Here is a 21,294-nt window from a genome sequence, read left to right as displayed (position 1 = left end):
TCATCCTTCTCCACTTATTGGGGATAGTCTTTAAGCACAGACACAAATGTAAGAGGTCTCACCTTCATGAGAACAAAACTTTGCATCATCCAGTTTCCTCAGAGCATATTCTATGTCTTCCTTGCTTATAAACTCCACACATAATTGACGAGAACTAACTGGTATCCATTGCGTCCACACATGCTGTCCTCAGCATCCTGTGGTTCCTGAGTTAAATCCAATGAGTGTTGGTGGCCTGGTATTCAATCTGTTGAAGCTGGCACAGCTCCTGTAGTTGTCGTTTCTTGTTGCAGCTGTATATCCCCTCCGGTCTCCTTCCCAAGGCTGGGCTGGTGGGGTTGGACATGGTAGCATCCGAAACCTGCTGTGTATGCCTCACCTATGGTCTGCTGGGTCTGTCTATATGCCTCCCTGGTTGTGGAACCCTTTGGATGGTGTGTGCTAACACCAGTCCCCTTGCAGCTCCCCCAGATCTGCTGGGCTGAGTAGCATCCCACCACTGCCACCAAAATATGAAGACCCGGGGTCTTCTGTGGGCATAATACTACTCACTAGTGTTGAGATTTCCGATACTGAAATATCGGGTATCGATCGATATTTGCGGTATCGGAGTTCCGATACTGAGTTCCGATACTTTTAGAATATCGAATACCGGAATCGGAAGTTCCCAAAATGCCTGCGCTCTGCAGTGTCTCTGAAGGATGACAAGCTGGATGGCAGCTCTCAGCTTACTGTAAACTTGTCATTTAGTGTAAAAGATTTATTAAAAAAAATAATAGTGTTTTCATGCACCGTCTCTTTAAAAAAGCCGGCCTGCAATTCAGCAGCGGCTTACACCGGTACCCGACAATTTACAACAGAAAGAATAGAGAATCACACATAGATTAGATAGATAGAAACATGTCAGTCACATATATATGAAGTACAGTGACAGTGTTGCTTACTATACTTGTCATTTAGTGTAAAGGATTTATTTAAAAATTTTTTAGTGTTTTCATGCACCGTCTCTTTAAAAAAGCCGGCCGGCAATTCAGTAGCGGTACCCGACAATTTACAACAGAAAGAATAGAGCATCACACATAGATTAGATGGATAGAAACATGTCAGTCACATATATATGAAGTACAGTGATAGTCTTGATTACTGTACTTGTCATTTAGTGTTAAAATAAAGGATTTATTTAAAAAAAAATTGGCGTGGGGTTCGCCCTAATTTTAGTCTCTAGCGGAGGTTAAGCAGATGGCTGGGGCAGATGTTTGAAGCCTGGGAAGGGGGTAATACCCACAGAGCTTCCCAGGCTACTAATATCAGCCCCCAGCTGAATACCTAGCCTTTACTAGCTATTAAAATGGGGGACCCCCCCAAAAAATGACGTGGGGTCCCCCTATTTTAATAGCTAGCAAAGGCTAGGCAGACAGCTGGGGGCTGATATTAGTAGCCTGGGAAGCTCCGTGGGTATTACCCCCTTCCCAGGCTGATATTAATAGCCCAGGAAGGGTGCCATGAATATTGGCCCCCTCCCAGGCTAGAAACACCAGCCGTCAGCCGCCCCAGAAATGGCGCATCCATAGGATGCCATCTGGATGCCATCACAGCCAGACACTGAGGAGCGCAAGCAAGCCTGCGCTTCTCAGTGTCTGCGGCATGGCAAGCTGGATGGCAGCTTTCTGCTGCGGTCCAGCCTGTCATCTCAATGTAGCAGAGCTGGAGCTGTCCTGGGAACCATCGAAAGGTAAGGATGAGGTTACTTTATTATTTTTCTTTTATTGCAGGAGATCGTTGGCTTCAGCTGGAATGGGCATGATGGTAAGTATGGTTTAATTTAATTTAGAACAATAAAGAATTGTGTGTTTATTTCAATTAAAGGACTTTATTCTGGGTGTTTGTGTTTTTTTTTTACTTTGACTATGGGGTTAGTAATGGGGGTGTCTTATAGACGCCTCTCCATTACTAACCTGGGCTTGATGTCAGCTGGCATTATAAGCTGACATCAACCCCAACCCTATTACCCCACTGCCATCGCTACAGGGCAGTGGGAAGAGCGAGGCTAAGTGCCAGAATTGGCGCATCCTATGGATGCCCCATTTCTGGGACTGCTGACGGCTGGTGTTTCTAGCCTGGGAGGGGGCCAATATTCATGGCACCCTTCCTGGGCTATTAATATCAGCCCCCAGCTGTCTGCCTAGCCTTTGCTAGCTATTAAAATAGGGGGGACCCCACGTCATTTTTTTGGGGGGTCCCCCATTTTAATAGCTAGTAAAGGCTAGGTATTCAGCTGGGGGCTGATATTAGTAGCCTGGGAAGCTCCATGGGTATTACCCCCTTCCCAGGCTTCAAACATCTGCCCCAGCCGTCTGCTTAACCTCCGCTAGAGACTAAAATTACGGGGAACCCCACGCCAATTTTTTTTTAAATAAATCCTTTATTTTAACACTAAATGAAAAGTACAGTAACCAACACTGTCACTGTACTTCTTATACATGGGACTGACATGTTTCTATCTATCTAATCTATGTGTGATGCTCTATCTTTCTGTTCTAAATTGTCGGGTACCACTGCTGAATTGCCGGCCGGCTTTTTTAAAGAGACGGTGCATGAAAACACTATTATTTTTTTAAATAAATCCTTTACACTAAATGACAAGTACAGTAACCAACACTGTCACTGTACTTCATATATATGTGACTGACATGTTTCTATCTATCTAATCTATGTGTGATGCTCTATTCTTTCTATTCTAAATTGTCGGGTACCGCTGCTGAATTGCCGGCCGCCTTTTTTAAAGAGACGGTGCATGAAAACACTGTTATTTTTTAAATAAATCCTTTACACTAAATGACAAGTACAGTAAGCAACACTGTCCCTGTACTTCTTATATATGTGGCTGACATGTTTCTATCTATCTAATCTATGTGTGAAGCTCTATTCTTTCTGTTCTAAATTGTCGGGTACCGGTGTATGCCGCTGATGAATTGCCGGCTTTTCAAGTTTCACTGTGAGCACTGTTCCCATCGATTTGGACAACCACCTCCCCCAATACATTCTACGTTATTGTTAGTTGTTTTCCTTCATGTAGAATTAACCTACAAGGAAAGAAAGGGTTTATTTTCATTCTGATATTTGTGTCCCATTGACTTGCATTGGTTTCCGGTATCGGAATCGGCGATATCCGATACTTTTTGAGTATCGGCCCGATCCAATCTGATCCGATATTTCCTGATATCGGAAGGTATCGCTCAACACTACTACTCACGCAACACAGTGTGAGGGTAAAACAGTGTGACAATACTTTACTGAACCACCAAACATACAATAAACACATAGAATAGTCCCAGCAAATACCCAAGATGGTACAAAATTACACAGTCTCACCCTTCCGCTGGCCCGCTGGGGATAGAACAACTGCGACTTTGGGACTTCCAGGGCTAACTACCTCAACCAGTGGCCCCCAGCTCTTGGCGGGCCCCCACAGAGAGGAGGTAGCGGCAAGCTTAGGAAGCTGACAGTCCATCGAGGTACAAGGCCAGGAGACCCAAGGGTCCGACCCTGGGCTCTCCAAACAACTCCATGGGTTCCAGGTGAACTTATTGTCCCAACCTGGCTTTCTCTGAGTGTCTCCATGGGTTCCATGTGGCCAGATGGACCCAACCTGGCAACCCCAAACAACATATCCATGTGGCCAGGTGACCTCATTGTCCCAACCTGGTTTCCCCAAATGTATCCATGGGTTCTCTGATGGTCAATGGAGCAGATCTGTATCCTTCCAGCCTAGGCCATATACCCATAGGCTGGCATCCTGTAGAATCCAAATCTGTGTCCCTCTGGATCGAGCCATGTTACCAAGCTACTGTCCTGAAGAGTCTTTCTGAATCTCTCATTCTCCTTGCAGCAGGATAGAAAAACCTTTTTATATTTATATATGTGGCTAGGGTCATCATTCACAGGTCTTGGGGAAAGGTGCAGGGCTCAGGTCTCATTGTTTGAGCATTTAATCAATTTACATAGTTGATATCCCCCTGCTCTGTAAATCAATAGCTAGCTGGCTTAGTACAATATGTAATTAGCATATTAACAAACACTATTGTTCTACCCTGAGTCACTGTCCTTCTTGACCAGCCAAAGAAACACATACATTCAAAAGTTAACACAAACACAATAGTGTATTTCTCTTGGCCTAAGAAATCTAGACCTCAAGCTAATTAAAATTAGAAGCCGTATCGTCACACCCCAGATTTTACTTTTCCACATGGGAAAATAGGTAAAAATGTTACCAAAATGTCACACAATTTCTGTTGAACAGTTTGCGGACTCCATATACAGAGCCTCTAAGTACTAGAAGTGCAGAATCCCCCCTCAAGTGACCCTATTTTGTAAATTATACCCTTTTGGAAATTTATCTACTGGTGTAGTGACGATTTACTCCATGGGTGTTTTCCAGAAACAAGCAGCAGTGGATGTTGCTTATTTCTTCTGGAGACATGCACCTGTAAATTAAGCGGGCTCTCATCGCTACAGAAATGCCAAATATGTGGACATCAAATGTGGTTTAAACACACTGGGGTTCATAAGGGAGAAGGCATGAGGATTTGGGAGGGCAGGATTTGCTGAATTTGTTTTGGGGGGAGCTATTTCACTCTTCCAGAGCCTTTGTGTTACCAGTAACATTGAAGCCCCTTATATTTTCATTAACAGATGACAGACGTGAGTGGGGGTTTGCTTTTTTTGTGGATTGAGTTGAAGGTTTTATTGGAAACATTTTACATTTTGGATCACATTTATCCTGTGCTCTACGCTGAGCACTTACATCAGGATTTCCATCTATATCTCCAAATGACGAATGAAACCCCCGATGAATCCTATCACTATAATGAGGCAACATAGTCACTCTGGACTCCATCTGGCCTCAGTTCAGCGGTGTCCTTTTCAGAAGTGCACAAAACTGTGGCCTGACCACGCTTTTATACCCACTTAAAAAGACAGACATCGCCGGATCACTGGCCAGACAGCATCCAGAATGTCTCCATCGGCCTCATTATAGGGAATTTTCCGTCGAGGTTCTGTCTGAATCAAGTATTTCAGAGATTTACATGGAGACACCGGTGTAAAAGCCCATCGTAAAGCACAAGATAAATGTGAGCTAAGCTTTACTTTGATTTTTTGGAGGAAGAAAGAACAAATCAACAGCAAGTCAAGAATCTGTTCTATTTGTTTTTTACTCAGTTTTTCATGCGGTATATGTGACTAGATGGTTTTTTTCTTTGGATTGGTGAGATTACAGCAATACCAGATTTATATAGCTATTTATGTTTGGCTGCTGTCACAAAAGACGCTTAGTGATTTAAGTGTGTGACCCTTAGTGACTGATATCGATCACTGTATTTAGGGGATTAAACAGCCGGGCAGGCAGGCACCGCTCCTGTCCATCACAGCCGGGGCTCGGCTATCACGTAAGCCGAGCTCCCAGGAGAGATCGTTTGGGCACAGTTCCTGCGTCATGCACGATCGCCATGACATCATCGGTTGGGAAACCGTATCCGACCATGACGCATGTTTAATGTCGTGAAAGGGTTAATCACATAAGTAATGAGGTCACAATGGTAGCACTAAGCAGTAATATAACTAATAAGGTTTAAAGAACACAATGTGAATTTACTGGAAATGTGGGTGGCAACAGTGGTGAAAAACAATTACTTTTGTACATGTTGATGTGCACGGTCCTTCTGGCTGCTCGGGAGGTTTCTCTTCATTTTCTGACTCTGTCTTTATAGACTAAAAAAACAATCAAACAGTTACAGTGTCTTGAGATAATGACTTAAATCAGCAACACAATAAGAACAACATTTCATTTAATATAACACACATACTGTTTTGATTTCAGGCAATAAAATTCAGTTAGGCGGGGACTACAAGGGGTCTTTGGCGATGACACATGTGATATGGGCAGCGATATGTAGCTCCTAGATCACAATGTAATGGTAGTGAATGTGATTATGCAAGATGCTGGAAACACAACTAGCAGGTCTAAAAAAGTCTGAATTATTTTGACTTTTTGCGACTTGCTTGTTGCAGTCACGGCAACTTGCAATCCCATTCATTAACATCACACTGCAAAGTAGCATCCATTTAGCACGTCCTTTGGCAGCATGCTGTCATTTTTTGATATAACAGTCTTAAAGCTGAAGAGTTAAAAATAAACTTACAAAGTTGAGTTACACTATTATTTTCTCATTGTAAAATAATGTTCAGTGTAATAATGTGGCTAATGCAGTATGTGAGAAAATATTGTAATATTTTATTGTAGAGATGACTGAATCTTTTGAAATTCAAATTCACTAAGTTCAACAATTTTCCCCCCAAAATTTGATTTGCCGCAAACTGCAATACTGCAAAGCCTCCATTTGCCCTGAAAAGATGTTTGTAACTCTCTGGACTCTCTCTGAACTAAATCCAACCACTTTCAAGCTCTTTAACACAAACACAGCCTTAATAATGTGAAAGTGATACTACACATTGATTTGGGTGGTAACCAAGTAGTAACCAACAGCCCATTCATTATACATTGCACTGACAGAATTTTCATGTTTTTAATTTTTTTAAAAAATGTGCATAAAGTATCCATTTTAGTTATTTGTGAGGCAGACAGGCCATTCTGTGCAGAATACTGACTCACACTATATGGAGGGGAAGTGTAGAGCCATTATACTGTGTGTGGGTGTGCTGTGGGGGTATCATACTATGTTTGGAGGAAGTGGGGGTATTATACTGCGTGGGGAGCTGTGAGGGCATCATACTATGTGTTGGGAGTTGTAGAGGCCATCACCACTGTGCATGGAGAAGTTGTGGAGGTCATTATACTGTTTAGGAAATATGTGGGGGCATCATACTCAGTATGGGAGACTGTGGGGACATCATACTGTGTGTGGGGTCTTGTGGGTGCTATCATACCATGTGGGGAGATGTGAGGGCATCGTACTGTGTACCAGCAGGCTGTGGGGGCTATCATTTTGTCTTGGGAAGCTTTTGGGGCATCCTTTTGTGTTTGGGGGGCTAGGGACATAATACTGTTGAACGCTTCCATACTCTGTGTGGGGGCAGTAGCATTATCATGAAATATGGGACACTGTTGGAGCATTGTATTGTTTGTAGAGCAATGGGAGCATAATATTGTATGTGGAGGTATTGTACTGTGTGGGGGAGGCTGTGGGGACATCATCCTGTGTGGGGGGTTGTTGATAAAGGTACATCAATACTGCTCTTAAATACTTAGGGCTGGATAACAAGAGCAGTATGATTTACTGCTTTTTACTTAAACTTAATAAAAGCAGTAAATGATATTATATTAGCTGTTACAAGTAAGAATACAGGTTACAATAAGTCCTTTTGTAGCATGTATTAACACTATCAGCTAGTCAATATACTTTATTCTGCTTACTATTAAGCAACACCAATTAATATAAAATAATAATAAAATTGTTAATAAAAATTATGTTCAGCATGTTAGATCGGCCCTCCACAACAGTCACAGTCTCTTATGTGGCCCCTTGGGAAAGTTGATTACCCAGCCTTGGTCTAAATCATGATTTTTTCTATGCAAAAACTGTTTGCAATTTTGGACTGATCAAAACTTCACCAAAACTACAATGTGTGGCCTTATGCTAAGGTATCATTAATATTGTAGCCATTATTAATCAATTATTAATAATCTGAACCTGTTCAGGTAATGCCAGAAACGCAGCTGTAATGTGATGACGCAGAGGATTAGGTCAAAAACACACGTGCAGTTCAGTGCATGCAGCTTTTGCATAAACAAACAGGAATACATAGGGCATTTATTAACTGCATGTTGCTTAGCAAGGTCATTATTACCACAGGTGTTCCACATTAATTACACTGACCTTATTCAATTTGGGTCAAGCAATCAAATAATGCTCTGTCTAAGCCATGATCAATTATGCAAAAACTGAATGCAGTCAACTGTACACTGTATCATGTCATCACAAATATGATGTTTGGCTTTACCCTACATAGCAAAACTAAGTATGTAACCAGCTAACTGATCAATACAAGTCCCAACAATGTATAAAGCATTATCAAAAACAATATAAATCAATAATGATGACAATATCTTACGAAATAATTTTACCTCCGCATGCTGCATTTTTATTGGCTTTTCACTCTCAAAGCATATTGTTTCTATCAGCTCCTGTACAATTGTTGGAAAGTCGTCAAAGGAGCTGACAAAAAAGATGTCCTCCAAGTTACGGTTCATCATAATAGACCGTAGCTCATCCATATCTGCTGCTCCTACCCCAACAGCTATCATTCGGATTCCTAGTAAAAGAAAAAAAATAGGGGTTTCCATTTTGCACAAGGCTACTGAATTACAAGGTTTCCGATGACATTTAAATAATAACAGTGTCCTTCTGTTGGGAGACTTCCCATAATAATCTCTGCCCAACATAGCGATTTTCCATTTTTTGCCTTTTTATTTTTAATTTTTTTCCTCCCTTTCTTCCAGCCATAACTTTTTTATTGTGGAGGCCGTTATACTGTACATAGGGAGCTGTGGGTACCTCATACTCTATATAGGTAACTGACATGGACATACTTTATATAGGGGGATTTGTGGGTCATCATACTGTGAACAAGGATCTCTGGTTGCCAAAGACTGTATATAGGGAACTGTGGAAAACAATTAAGTTGCACCCTGAATTGCTAAGAATTCTTAGCAATTCAGGGGTCAACTTAATTGTTTTCTATAGTTTATTTTTTTTAGTTGGCTGCTCAAAAAGTGTATAGCGGGCCATCTTACTGTATATAGGTGTTACGTCTGTCAGAGATCACAAACTTAAAAAGACTACCTCAGACAGACTTGGCACAAACCACTTCATCAGTCAGATTCCAGAGAAACCCTGACCTTCACCCTTTAACTCCTGTACAGGAATCTGGTCTTACAACAGGGTCCAGTGGATTGCTGCCACGGAAGGGTTGCTACCCGGAAGAGTGCACCACTGGCAGGAAAGGTCGCCAAGCCAAGAAGTCACGTCAAGGACAAAATCAGGAGACAAGAGGGTAGTCAAAATTCAAGCCAGAGTCAGAACACGGGAGATACAAATCAGTATGCAGGATGTACACACGTGGTCAAAATTGTTGATACCCCTCGTTTAATGAAAGAAAAACCCACAATCGTCACAGAAATAACTTAAATCAGACAAAAGTAATAATGAATTAAAAGTCTATGAAATTGAACAAATGAAAGTCAGGCATTGCTTTTCAACCCTGCTTCCACAGAATTTAAAAAAAAATTAAACTCATGAAATAGGCCTGGACAGAAATGATGGTACCCCTGAAATTAATGTGACAAAAGGGACATGTTAAATCAAGTTGTGTCCACTAATTAGCATCACAGGTGTCTACAATCTTGCAATCAGTCAGTGGGCCTGTATATAGATACTCACTGTGCTACAGATACTCACTGTGCTGTTTGGTGATATGGTGTGTACCACACTCAGCATGGACCAGAGGAATCAAAGGAAAGAGTTGTCTCAGGAGATTAGAAAGAAAATTATTGACAAGCATGTTAAAGGTAAAGGTTATAAGACCATCTCCAAGCAGCTTGATGTTCCTGTGACTACAGTTGCACATATTATTCAGAAATTTAAGATCCATGGGACTGTAGCCAACCTCCCTGGATGTGGCCGCAGGTGGAAAATTGATGACAAATCAAAGAGACGGATAATACGAATGGTAACAAAAGAGCCCAGGATAACTTCTAAAGAGATTAAAGGTGAACTTCAAGCTCAAGGAACATCAGTGTCAGATCGCACCATCCGACGTTGTTTGATCCAAAGTGGACTTCATGGGAGACGACCAAGGAGAACACCATTGTTGAAAAAAACATAAAAAAGCCAGACTGGAATTTGCCAAACCCAAACTACATGTTGACAAGCCACAAAGCTTCTGGGATAATGTCCTATGGACAGATGAGAAAAAATGGAAGTTTTTGGCAAGGCACATCAGCTCTATGTTCACAGACAGAAAAATGAAGCATATCAAGAAAAGAACACTGTCCCTACTGTGAAACATGAAGGAGGCTCTGTTATGTTCTGGGGCTGCTTTGCTGCATCTGGCACATGGTGTCTTGAATCTGTGCAGATTACAATGAAATCTCAAGACTATCAAGGGATTCTAGAGAGAAATGTGCTGCCCAGTGTCAAAAAGCATTGTCTCAGTCGTAGGTCATAGGTCTTACAACAGGATAATGACCCCATACACACAGCTAAAAACACCCAAGAATGTCTAAGAGGAAAACATTGGACTATTCTGAAGTGGCCTTCTATGAGCCCTGACCTAAATCCTATTGAGGATCTTTGGAAAGAGCTGAAACATGCCGTCTGGAAAAGGCAACCTTCAAACACGAGACAACTGGAGCAGTTTGCTCATGAGGAGTGGGCCAAAATACCTGTCGAGAGGTGCAGAAGTCTCATTGACAGTTACAGGAATCGGTTGATTGCAGTGATTGCCTCAAAAGGTTGTTCAACAAAATATTAAGTTAAGAGTACCATAATTTCTGTCCAGGCCTATTTCAGAAGTTTAATTTTTTTTACATTTCTGTGGAAGCAGGGTTGAAAAGCAATGGCTGACTTTCATTTGTTCATTTTCATAGATTTTTAATTTATTATTACTTTTGTCAGATTCAAGTTATTTCTGTGACCATTGTGGGTTTTTCTTTCATTAAACGAGGGGTACCAACAATTTTTACCATGTGTGTAAGTCAGAGAGCTTAGTACTAGTTAAACAAACTAATAGTTGGCAGCTAGAGACTATCTGCTGGAATTTATATAGAAGGGAGACACTCCAATGGCTCCCAGCAGAAAGTCAATTACCTACCAGATCACTTATGCAAAACACAAGAGAATGGGAAAGGGGCAACTATAGTAGCCTGAGCAATGTAACACCTAAACACCCACACACTGCTGGCGTCCAGGAGTAATCATGGAGTTAGTGTGGCGCTACCTAGCGAACATGGCAGGAGTTACAGCAGTGTGTTCAGACACGAATGTGACAATAGAGAGCTGTGGGGGCCATTACACTGTGTATAAGGAAATATGGGGAGCTGTAGGCACACCATACTATATATAGGAAACTGACATGGATGTCATATTTTATATAAATGCCTTTGGGGGTCATCATACTGTGCATAAGGACCTGTGGTGTCTCAAGACTGTAAATAGGGAACTGTGGCGTCCTCAAAAAGTGTATAGTGGGCCATCTAACTGTGTATAGGGAGCTGTGAGGGCGGCTATACTGTGCATAAAGAGATATGTGGGGCATCATACTGTATATTGGAGTTTGTGAGGACATAATACTGTATATAGTGAGCTGTGGGGGTCCCATACTGTATATAGGGACATGTGGGGGCCCCATACTGTATAGTGGGAGATTTGTGGACATCATAGTGTGTATGGGGCTGCTGTTAAGTAGAGATGAGCGTTGTTCGACTCGAACTGTTCGCCAATCTCAAATTCGAGATGTTTTGGGCGGAGTTCGAGCTGTTCGGCGAACACGAACGATTTGAGAAAAATTCGGCTGTTCGAGGTTATGTTCGATAACTGTTCGTGCACCAAAATCATAACTGGATTTTTTCTCAGTAATGATGAAAATTAATGTTAATATGCAGTTTGAGTGTACAGCGGGGTGGGTGGAGGGGCAGGGGATGGATCTCTGCAGGAATAATGAAGATCTCCATTTTTTTTTCTCTTTCCCGCATTTACAGTGGGGAGGTGCAATCTGTCAGCCTATCAGCAGCGCACACACGGAGCGAAGTGCTTTTTTTCACACAAGCAAGGGCATGTGTCATTGGCAGTGTATGTCACATGTCCTTGCCCTATAAGACCCAGCCATTTTCCCCGTCGCCACCATTTTCTCACTGCTGCAGCTGCGTGTTAGACGGCACCGCTGTTGCTGTGTGCGCTATACCTTGTTAATTTCAAGCCAATTTTCGCACAAATCTACAGATAGCTTGGGAGTAGGGAATAGTTGTGATTGCAGTCCTTTTAAGGACTAGGTTACAGCATTTCCTACGACTTTTATCAGGCTGGTCTGTGCTCTTAAATAGATAGGCTGGGAGTAAAGACTAATTGTAATTGCAGTCCTTTTCAGGACTAAGTTACATCAGTTCCTATCAGTTTTTGCCAGGCAGGTCTGTGTCAGTGCTGTGCAAGTTTTTTTCACAGCATTTGGCTGAATCTAGCAAAGCTAATCCTTTTTGGCCTATTGCAGAGTGTGTTAGTCAGTGGAGTAGCCTATCTGTGTTGCAAGATACACAACCTGTGTATAGAATACCAATTTTTTTACTGCACCTAGTGAAGTAAAACCTTTTGGGCATAGCATCATTCTATTAGTCCATCTATACTGACCTCCATAAGGTTGCAAATTGAATATAATTTTTTTCTGTATCTAGCTCTGAAAAAATATTTGTCCTTCTAGCAGTGTGTGGGACTTGTTCTACTAGTCCATCTATACTGACCTCCATCAGGTTGCAAATTAAAAATATTTTTTTGTCTGCATATAGCTCTGAAAAAATATTTGGCCTTCTAGCAGTGTGTGAGACTTGGTCTATTAGTCCATCTATACTGACCTCCATCAGGTTGCAAATTAAAAATATTTTTTTGTCTGCATCTAGCTCTGAAAAAATATTTGGCCTTCTAGCAGTGTGTGGGACTTGTTCTATTAGTCCATCTATACTGACCTCCATCAGGTTGCAAATGAAAAATAATTTTTATCTGCATCTAGCTCTGAAAAAATATTTGGCCTTCTAGCAGTGTGTGGACTTGTTCTATTAGTCCATCTATACTGACCTCCATCAGGTTGCAAATTAAAAATAATTTTTTGTCTGCATCTAGCTCTGAAAAAATATTTGGCCTTCTCGCAGTGTGTGGGACTTGTTCTATTAGTCCATCTATACTGACCTCCATCAGGTTGCAAATTGAATATAATTTTTTTCTGCATCTAGCTCTGAAAAAATATTTGTCCTTCTAGCAGTGTGTGGCACTTGTTCTACTAGTCCATCTATACTGACCTCCATCAGGTTGCAAATTAAAAATAATTTTTATTTGCATCTAGCTCTGAAAAAATATTTGGCCTTCTCGCAGTGTGTGGGACTTGTTCTATTAGTCCATCTATACTGACCTCCATCAGGTTGCAAATTAAAAATAATTTTTATCTGCATCTAGCTCTGAAAAAATATTTGTCCTTCTAGAAGTGTGTGGGACTTGTTCTACTAGTCCATCTATACTGACCTCCATCAGGTTGCAAATTAAAAATAATTTTTATCTGCATCTAGCTCTGAAAAAATATTTGTCCTTCTAGCAGTGTGTGGGACTTGTTCTACTAGTCCATCTATACTGACCTCCATCAGGTTGCAAATTAAAAATAATTTTTATCTGCATCTAGCTCTGAAAAAATATTTGTCCTTCTAGCAGTGTGTGGGACTTGTTCTACTAGTCCATCTATACTGACCTCCATCAGGTTGCAGATTAAAAATATTTTTTATCTGCATCTAGCTCTGAAAAAATATTTGGCCTTCTCGCAGTGTGTGGGACTTGTTCTATTAGGCCATCTATACTGACCTCCATCAGGTTGTAAATTAAAAATAATTTTTATCTGCATCTAGCTCTGAAAAAATATTTGTCCTTCTAGAAGTGTGTGGGACTTCTTCTACTAGTCCATCTATACTGTCCTCCATCAGGTTGCAAATTAAAAATAATTTTTATCTGCATCTAGCTCTGAAAAAATATTTGTCCTTCTAGCAGTGTGTGGGACTTGTTCTACTAGTCCATCTATACTGACCTCCATCAGGTTGCAAATTAAAAATAATTTTTATCTGCATCTAGCTCTGAAAAAATATTTGTCCTTCAAGCAGTGTGTGGGACTTGTTCTACTAGTCCATCTATACTGACCTCCATCAGGTTGCAAATTAAAAATAATTTTTTGTCTGCATCTAGCTCTGAAAAAATATTTGGTCTTCTAGCAGTGTGTGGGACTTGTTCTATTAGTCCATCTATACTGACCTCCATCAGGTTGCAAATTGAATATAATTTTTTTCTGCATCTAGCTCTGAAAAAATATTTGTCCTTCTAGCAGTGTGTGGGACTTGTTCTATTAGTCCATCTATACTGAACTCCATCAGGTTGCAAATTAAAAATAATTTTTATCTGCATCTAGCTCTGAAAAAATATTTGGCCTTCTAGCAGTGTGTGGGACTTGTTCTACTAGTCCATCTATACTGACCTCCATCAGGTTGCAAATTCAAAATAATTTTTATCTGCATCTAGCTCTGAAAAAATATTTTTCCTTCTAGCAGTGTGTGGGACTTGTTCTACTAGTCCATCTATACTGACCTCCATCAGGATGCAAACTGAATATAATTTTTTTCTGCATCTACCTCTGAAAAAATATTTGGGCTTCTAGCAGTGTGTGGGACTTGTTTTATTAGTCCATCTATACTGACCTCCATCAGGTTGCAAATTGAATATAATTTTTTTCTGCATCTAGCTCTGAAAAAATATTTGTCCTTCTAGCAGTGTGTGGGACTTGTTCTACTAGTCCATCTATACTGACCTCCATCAGGTTGCAAATTAAAAATAATTTTTATCTGCATCTAGCTCTGAAAAAATATTTGTCCTTCTAGCAGTGTGTGGGATTTGATCTACTAGTCCATCTATACTGACCTCCATCAGGTTGCAAATTAAAAATAATTTTTATCTGCATCTAGCTCTGAAAAAATATTTGTCCTTCTAGCAGTGTGTGGGACTTGTTCTACTAGTCCATTTATACTGACCTCCATCAGGTTGCAAATGAAAAATAATTTTTTGTCTACATCTAGCACTGAAAAAATATTTGGCCTTCTAGCAGTGTGTGGGACTTGTTCTATTAGTCCATCTATACTGACCTCCATCAGGTTGCAAATTGAATATAATTTTTTTCTGCATCTAGCTCTGAAAAAATATTTGTCCTTCTAGCAGTGTGTGGGACTTGTTCTACTAGTCCATCTATACTGACCTCCATCAGGTTGCAAATTCAAAATAATTTTTCGTCTGCATCTAGCTCTGAAAAAATATTTGGCCTTCTAGCAGTGTGTGGGACTTGTTCTATTAGTCCATCTATACTGACCTAGATCAGGTTGCAAACTGAATATAATTTTTTTCTGCATCTGCCTCTGAAAAAATATTTGGGCTTCTAGCAGTGTGTGAGACTTGTTTAATTAGTCCATCTATACTGACCTCCATCAGGTTGCAAATTAAAAATAATTTTTATCTGCATCTAGCTCTGAAAAAATATTTGGCCTTCTATCAGTGTGTCGGACTTGTTCTATTAGTCCATCTATACTAACCTCCATCAGGTTGCAAATTAAAAATAATTTTTTGTCTGCATCTAGCTCTGAAAAAATATTTGGCCTTCTAGCAGTGTGTGGGACTTGTTCTATTAGTCCATCTATACTGACCTCCATCAGGTTGCAAATTGAATATAATTTTTTTCTGCATCTAGCTCTGAAAAAATATTTGTCCTTCTAGCAGTGTGTGGGACTTGTTCTACTAGTCCATCTATACTGACCTCCATCAGGTTGCAAATTCAAAATAATTTTTTTTCTGCATCTAGCTCTGAAAAAATATTTGTCCTTCTAGCAGTGTGTGGGACTTGTTCTACTAGTCCATCTATACTGACCTCCATCAGATTGCAAATTAAAAATAATTTTTAACTGCATCTAGCTCTGAAAAAATATTTGTCCTTCTAGCAGTGTGTGGGACGTGTTCTACTAGTCCATCTATACTGACCTCCATCAAGTTGCAAACTGAATATAATTTTTTTCTGCATCTACCTCTGAAAAAATATTTTGGCTTCTAGCAGTGTGTGGGACTTGTTTTATTAGTCCATCTATACTGACCTCCATCAGGTTGCAAATTAAAAATAATTTTTTATCTGCATCTAGCTCTGAAAAAATATTTGGCCTTCTAGCAGTGTGTGGGACTTGTTCTATTAGTCCATCTATACTGACCTCCATCAGGTTGCAAACTGAATATAATTTTTTTCTGCATTTACCTCTGAAAAAATATTTGGGCTTCTAGCAGTGTGTGGGACTTGTTCTATTAGTCCATCTATACTGACCTCCATCAGGTTGCAAATTAAAAATAATTTTTTGTCTGCATCTAGCTCTGAAAAAATATTTGGCCTTCTAGGAGTGTGTGGGACTTGTTCTACTAGTCCATCTATACTGACCTCCATCAGGTTGCAAACTGAATATAATTTTTTTCTGCATCTAGCTCTGAAAAAATATTTGTCCTTCTAGCAGTGTGTGGGACTTGTTCTACTAGTCCATCTATACTGACCTCCATCAGGTTGCAAATTCAAAATAATTTTTTTTCTGCATCTAGCTCTGAAAAAATATTTGTCCTTCTAGCAGTGTGTGTGACTTGTTCTACTAGTCCATCTATACTGACCTCCATCAGGTTGCAAATTAAAATAATTTTTATCTGCATCTAGCTCTGAAAAAATATTTGTCCTTCTAGCAGTGTGTGGGACGTGTTCTACTAGTCCATCTATACTGACCTCCATCAGGTTGCAAACTGAATATAATTTTTTTCTGCATCTACGTCTGAAAAAATATTTTGCCTTCTAGCAGTGTGTGGGACTTCTTTTATTAGTCCATCTATACTGACCTCCATCAGGTTGCAAATTAAAAATAATTTTTATCTGCATCTAGCTCTGAAAAAATATTTGGCCTTCTAGCAGTGTGTGGGACTTGTTCTATTAGTCCATCTATACTGACCTCCATCAGGTTGCAAACTGAATATAATTTTTTTCTGCATCTACATCTGAAAAAATATTTGGGCTTCTAGCAGTGTGTGGGATTTGTTCTATTAGTCCATCTATACTGACCTCCATCAGGTTGCAAATTAAAAATAATTTTTTGTCTGCATCTAGCTCTGAAAAAATATTTGGCCTCTAGCAGTGTGTGGGACTTATTCTATTAGTCCATCTATACTGACCTCCATCAGGTTGCAAATTGAATATAATTTTTTTCTGCATCTAGCTCTGAAAAAATATTTGTCCTTCTAGCAGTGTGTGGGACTTGTTCTACTAGTCCATCTATACTGACCTCCATCAGGTTGCAAATTAAAAATAATTTTTATCTGCATCTAGCTCTGAAAAAATATTTGTCCTTCTAGCAGTGTGTGGGACTTGTTCTACTAGTCCATCTATACTGACCTCCATCAGGTTGGAAATTAAAAATAATTTTTATCTGCATCTAGCTCTGAAAAAATATTTGTCCTTCTAGGAGTGTGTGGGACTTGTTCTACTAGTCCATCTATACTGACCTCCATCAGGTTGCAAACTGAATATAATTTTTTTCTGCATCTACCTCTGAAAAAATATTTGGGCTTCTAGCAGTTTGTGGGACTTGTTCTACTAGTCCATCTATACTGACCTCCTTCAGGTTGCAAATTAAAAATAATTTTTATCTGCATCTAGCTCTGAAAAAATATTTGTCCTTCTAGCAGTGTGTGGGACTTGTTCTACTAGTCCATCTATACTGACCTCCATCAGGTTGCAAATTAAAAATAATTTTTATCTGCATCTAGCTCTGAAAAAATATTTGTCCTTCTAGCAGTGTGTGGGACTTGTTCTACTAGTCCATTTATACTGACCTCCATCAGGTTGCAAATGAAAAATATTTTTTTGTCTGCATCTAGCTCTGAAAAAATATTTGGCCTTCTAGCAGTGTGTGGGACTTGTTCTATTAGTCCATCTAAACTGACCTCCATCAGGTTGCAAATTGAATATAATTTTTTTCTACATCTAGCTCTGAAAAAATATTTGTCCTTCTAGCAGTGTGTGGGACTTGTTCTACTAGTCCATCTATACTGACCTCCATCAGGTTGCAAATTCAAAATAATTTTTCGTCTGCATCTAGCTCTGAAAAAATATTTTGCCTTCTAGCAGTGTGTGGGACTTGTTCTACTAGTCCATCTATACTGACCTCCATCAGGTTGCAAATTCAAAATAATTTTTCGCCTGCATCTAGCTCTGAAAAAATATTTGGCCTTCTAGCAGTGTGTGGGACTTGTTCTATTAGTCCATCTATACTGACCTCCATCAGGTTGCAAACTGAATATAATTTTTTTCTGCATCTACCTCTGAAAAAATATTTGGGCTTCTAGCAGTGTGTGGGACTTGTTTTATTAGTCCATCTATACTGACATCCATCAGGTTGCAAATTAAAAATAATTTTTATCTGCATCTAGCTCTGAAAAAATATTTGGCCTTCTAGCAGTGTGTCGGACTTGTTCTATTAGTCCATCTATACTGACCTCTATCAGGTTGCAAATTAAAAATAATTTTTTGTCTGCATCTAGCTCTGAAAAAATATTTGGCCTTCTAGCAGTGTGTGGGACTTGTTCTATTAGTCCATCTATACTGACCTCCATCAGGTTGCAAATTGAATATAATTTTTTTCTGCATCTAGCTCTGAAAAAATATTTGTCCTTCTAGCAGTGTGTGGGACTTGTTCTACTAGTCCATCTATACTGACCTCCATCAGGTTGCAAATTCAAAATAATTTTTTTTCTGCATCTAGCTCTGAAAAAATATTTGGCCTTCTAGCAGTGAGTGGGACTTGTTCTACTAGTCCATCTATACTGACCTCCATCAGGTTGCAAATTAAAAATAATTTTTATCTGCATCTAGCTCTGAAAAAATATTTGTCCTTCTAGCAGTCTGTGGGACTTGTTCTACTAGTCCATCTATACTGACCTCCATCAGGTTGCAAATTAAAAATAATTTTTATCTGCATCTAGCTCTGAAAAAATATTTGTCCTTCTAGCAGTGTGTGGAACTTGTTCTACTAGTCCATCTATACTGACCTCCATCAGGTTGCAAATTAAAAATAATTTTTATCTGCATCTAGCTCTGAAAAAATATTTGTCCTTCTAGCAGTGTGTGGGACTTGTTCTACTAGTCCATTTATACTGACCTCCATCAGGTTGCAAATGAAAAATAATTTTTTGTCTGCATCTAGCTCTGAAAAAATATTTGGCCTTCTAGCAGTGTGTGGGACTTGTTCTATTAGTCCATCTATACTGACCTCCATCAGGTTGCAAATTGAATATAATTTTTTTCTGCATCTAGCTCTGAAAAAATATTTGTCCTTCTAGCAGTGTGTGGGACTTGTTCTACTAGTCCATCTATACTGACCTCCATCAGGTTGCAAATTCAAAATAATTTTTCGTCTGCATCTAGCTCTGAAAAAATATTTGGCCTTCTAGCAGTGTGTGGGACTTGTTCTACTAGTCCATCTATACTGACCTCCATCAGGTTGCAAATTCAAAATAGTTTTTCGTCTGCATCTAGCTCTGAAAAAATATTTGGCCTTCTAGCAGTGTGTGGGACTTGTTCTATTAGTCCATCTATACTGACCTCCATCAGGTTGCAAACTGAATATAATTTTTTTCTGCATCTACCTCTGAAAAAATATTTGGGCTTCTAGCAGTGTGTGGGACTTGTTTTATTAGTCCATCTATACTGACCTCCATCAGGTTGCAAATGAAAAATAATTTTTATCTGCATCTAGCTCTGAAAAAATATTTGGCCTTCTAGTAGTGTGTCGGACTTGTTATATTAGTCCATCTATACTGACCTCCATCAGGTTGCAAATTAAAAATAATTTTTTGTCTGCATCTAGCTCTGAAAAAATATTTGGCCTTCTAGCAGTGTGTGGGACTTGTTCTACTAGTCCATCTATACTGACCTCCATCAGGTTGCAAATTCAAAATAATTTTTTTTCTGCATCTAGCTCTGAAAAAATATTTGTCCTTCTAGCAGTGTGTGGGACTTGTTCTACTAGTCCATCTATACTGACCTCCATCAGGTTGCAAATTAAAAATAATTTTTATCTGCATCTAGCTCTGAAAAAATATTTGTCCTTCTAGCAGTGTATGGGACGTGTTCTACTAGTCCATCTATACTGACCTCCATCAGGTTGCAAACTGAATATAATTTTTTTCTGCATCTACCTCTGAAAAAATATTTCGGCTTCTAGCAGTGTGTGGGACTTGTTTTATTAGTCCATCTATACTGACCTCCATCAGGTTGCAAATTCAAAATAATTTTTATCTGCATCTAGCTCTGAAAAAATATTTGGACTTCTAGCAGTGTGTGGGACTTGTTCTATTAGTCCATCTATACTGACCTCCATCAGGTTGCAAACTGAATATAATTTTTTTCTGCATCTACCTCTGAAAAAATATTTGGGCTTCTAGCAGTGTGTGGGACTTGTTCTATTAGTCCATCTATACTGACCTCCATCAGGTTGCAAATTAAAAATAATTTTTTGCCTGCGTCTAGCTCTGAAAAAATATTTGGCCTTCTAGCAGTGCGTGGGACTTGTTCTATTAGTCCATCTATACTGACCTCCATCAGGTTGCAAATTGAATATAATTTTGTTCTGCATCTAGCTCTGAAAAAATATTTGTCCTTCTAGCAGTGTGTGGGACTTGTTCTACTAGTCCATCTATACTGACCTCCATCAGGTTGCAAATTAAAAATAATTTTTATCTGCATCTAGCTCTGAAAAAATATTTGTCCTTCTAGCAGTGTGTGGGACTTGTTCTACTAGTCCATCTATACTGACCTCCATCAGGTTGCAAATTAAAAATATTTTTTATCTGCATCTAGCTCTGAAAAAGTATTTGTCCTTCTAGGAGTTTGTGGGGCTTGTTCTACTTGTCCATCTATACTGACCTCCATCAGGTTGCAAACTGAATATAATTTTTTTCTGCATCTAGCTCTGAAAAAATATTTGTCCTTCTAGCAGTGTGTGGGACTTGTTCTACTAGTCCAACTATACTGACCTCCATCAGGTTGCAAATTCAAAATAATTTTTTTTCTGCATCTAGCTCTGAAAAAATATTTGTCCTTTTAGCAGTGTGTGGGACTTGTTCTACTAGTCCATCTATACTGACCTCCATCAGGTTGCAAATTAAAAATAATTTTTATCTGCATCTAGCTCTGAAAAAATATTTGTCCTTCTAGGAATGTGTGGGACTTGTTCTACTAGTCCATCTATACTGACCTCCATCAGGTTGAAAACTGAATATAATTTTTTTCTGCATCTACCTCTGAAAAAATATTTGGGCTTCTAGCAGTGTGTGGGACTTGTTTTATTAGTCGATCTATACTGACCTCCATCAGGTTGCAAATTAAAAATAATTTTTTGTCTGCATCTAGCTCTGAAAA

At 39.4% G+C, this 21,294-nt stretch overlaps 1 protein-coding gene across 1 annotated transcript in view; it reads right to left on the bottom strand.

The window, feature by feature from the left end:
• The window catches only part of LOC141167259 (uncharacterized), a 705,047-nt gene that overhangs the window by 450,972 nt on the left and 232,781 nt on the right, over positions 1-21,294 (bottom strand). Inside the window, exons 24-25 of the mRNA XM_073654695.1 lie at positions 8,144-8,331; positions 5,692-5,769 (exon numbers count right to left, since the gene is read on the bottom strand). Coding sequence (XP_073510796.1) covers positions 5,692-5,769; positions 8,144-8,331 — 266 coding nt within the window. The remainder of the gene's footprint in view (positions 1-5,691; positions 5,770-8,143; positions 8,332-21,294) is intronic.

This window comes from Phyllobates terribilis, unplaced genomic scaffold (genome assembly GCF_046119375.1).
Source record: "Phyllobates terribilis strain yellow unplaced genomic scaffold, ASM4611937v1 Scaffold_11__3_contigs__length_659146591, whole genome shotgun sequence".
Taxonomy (NCBI): Eukaryota; Metazoa; Chordata; class Amphibia; order Anura; family Dendrobatidae; genus Phyllobates; species Phyllobates terribilis.
This window is presented reverse-complemented; position numbering and strand designations above follow the sequence as displayed.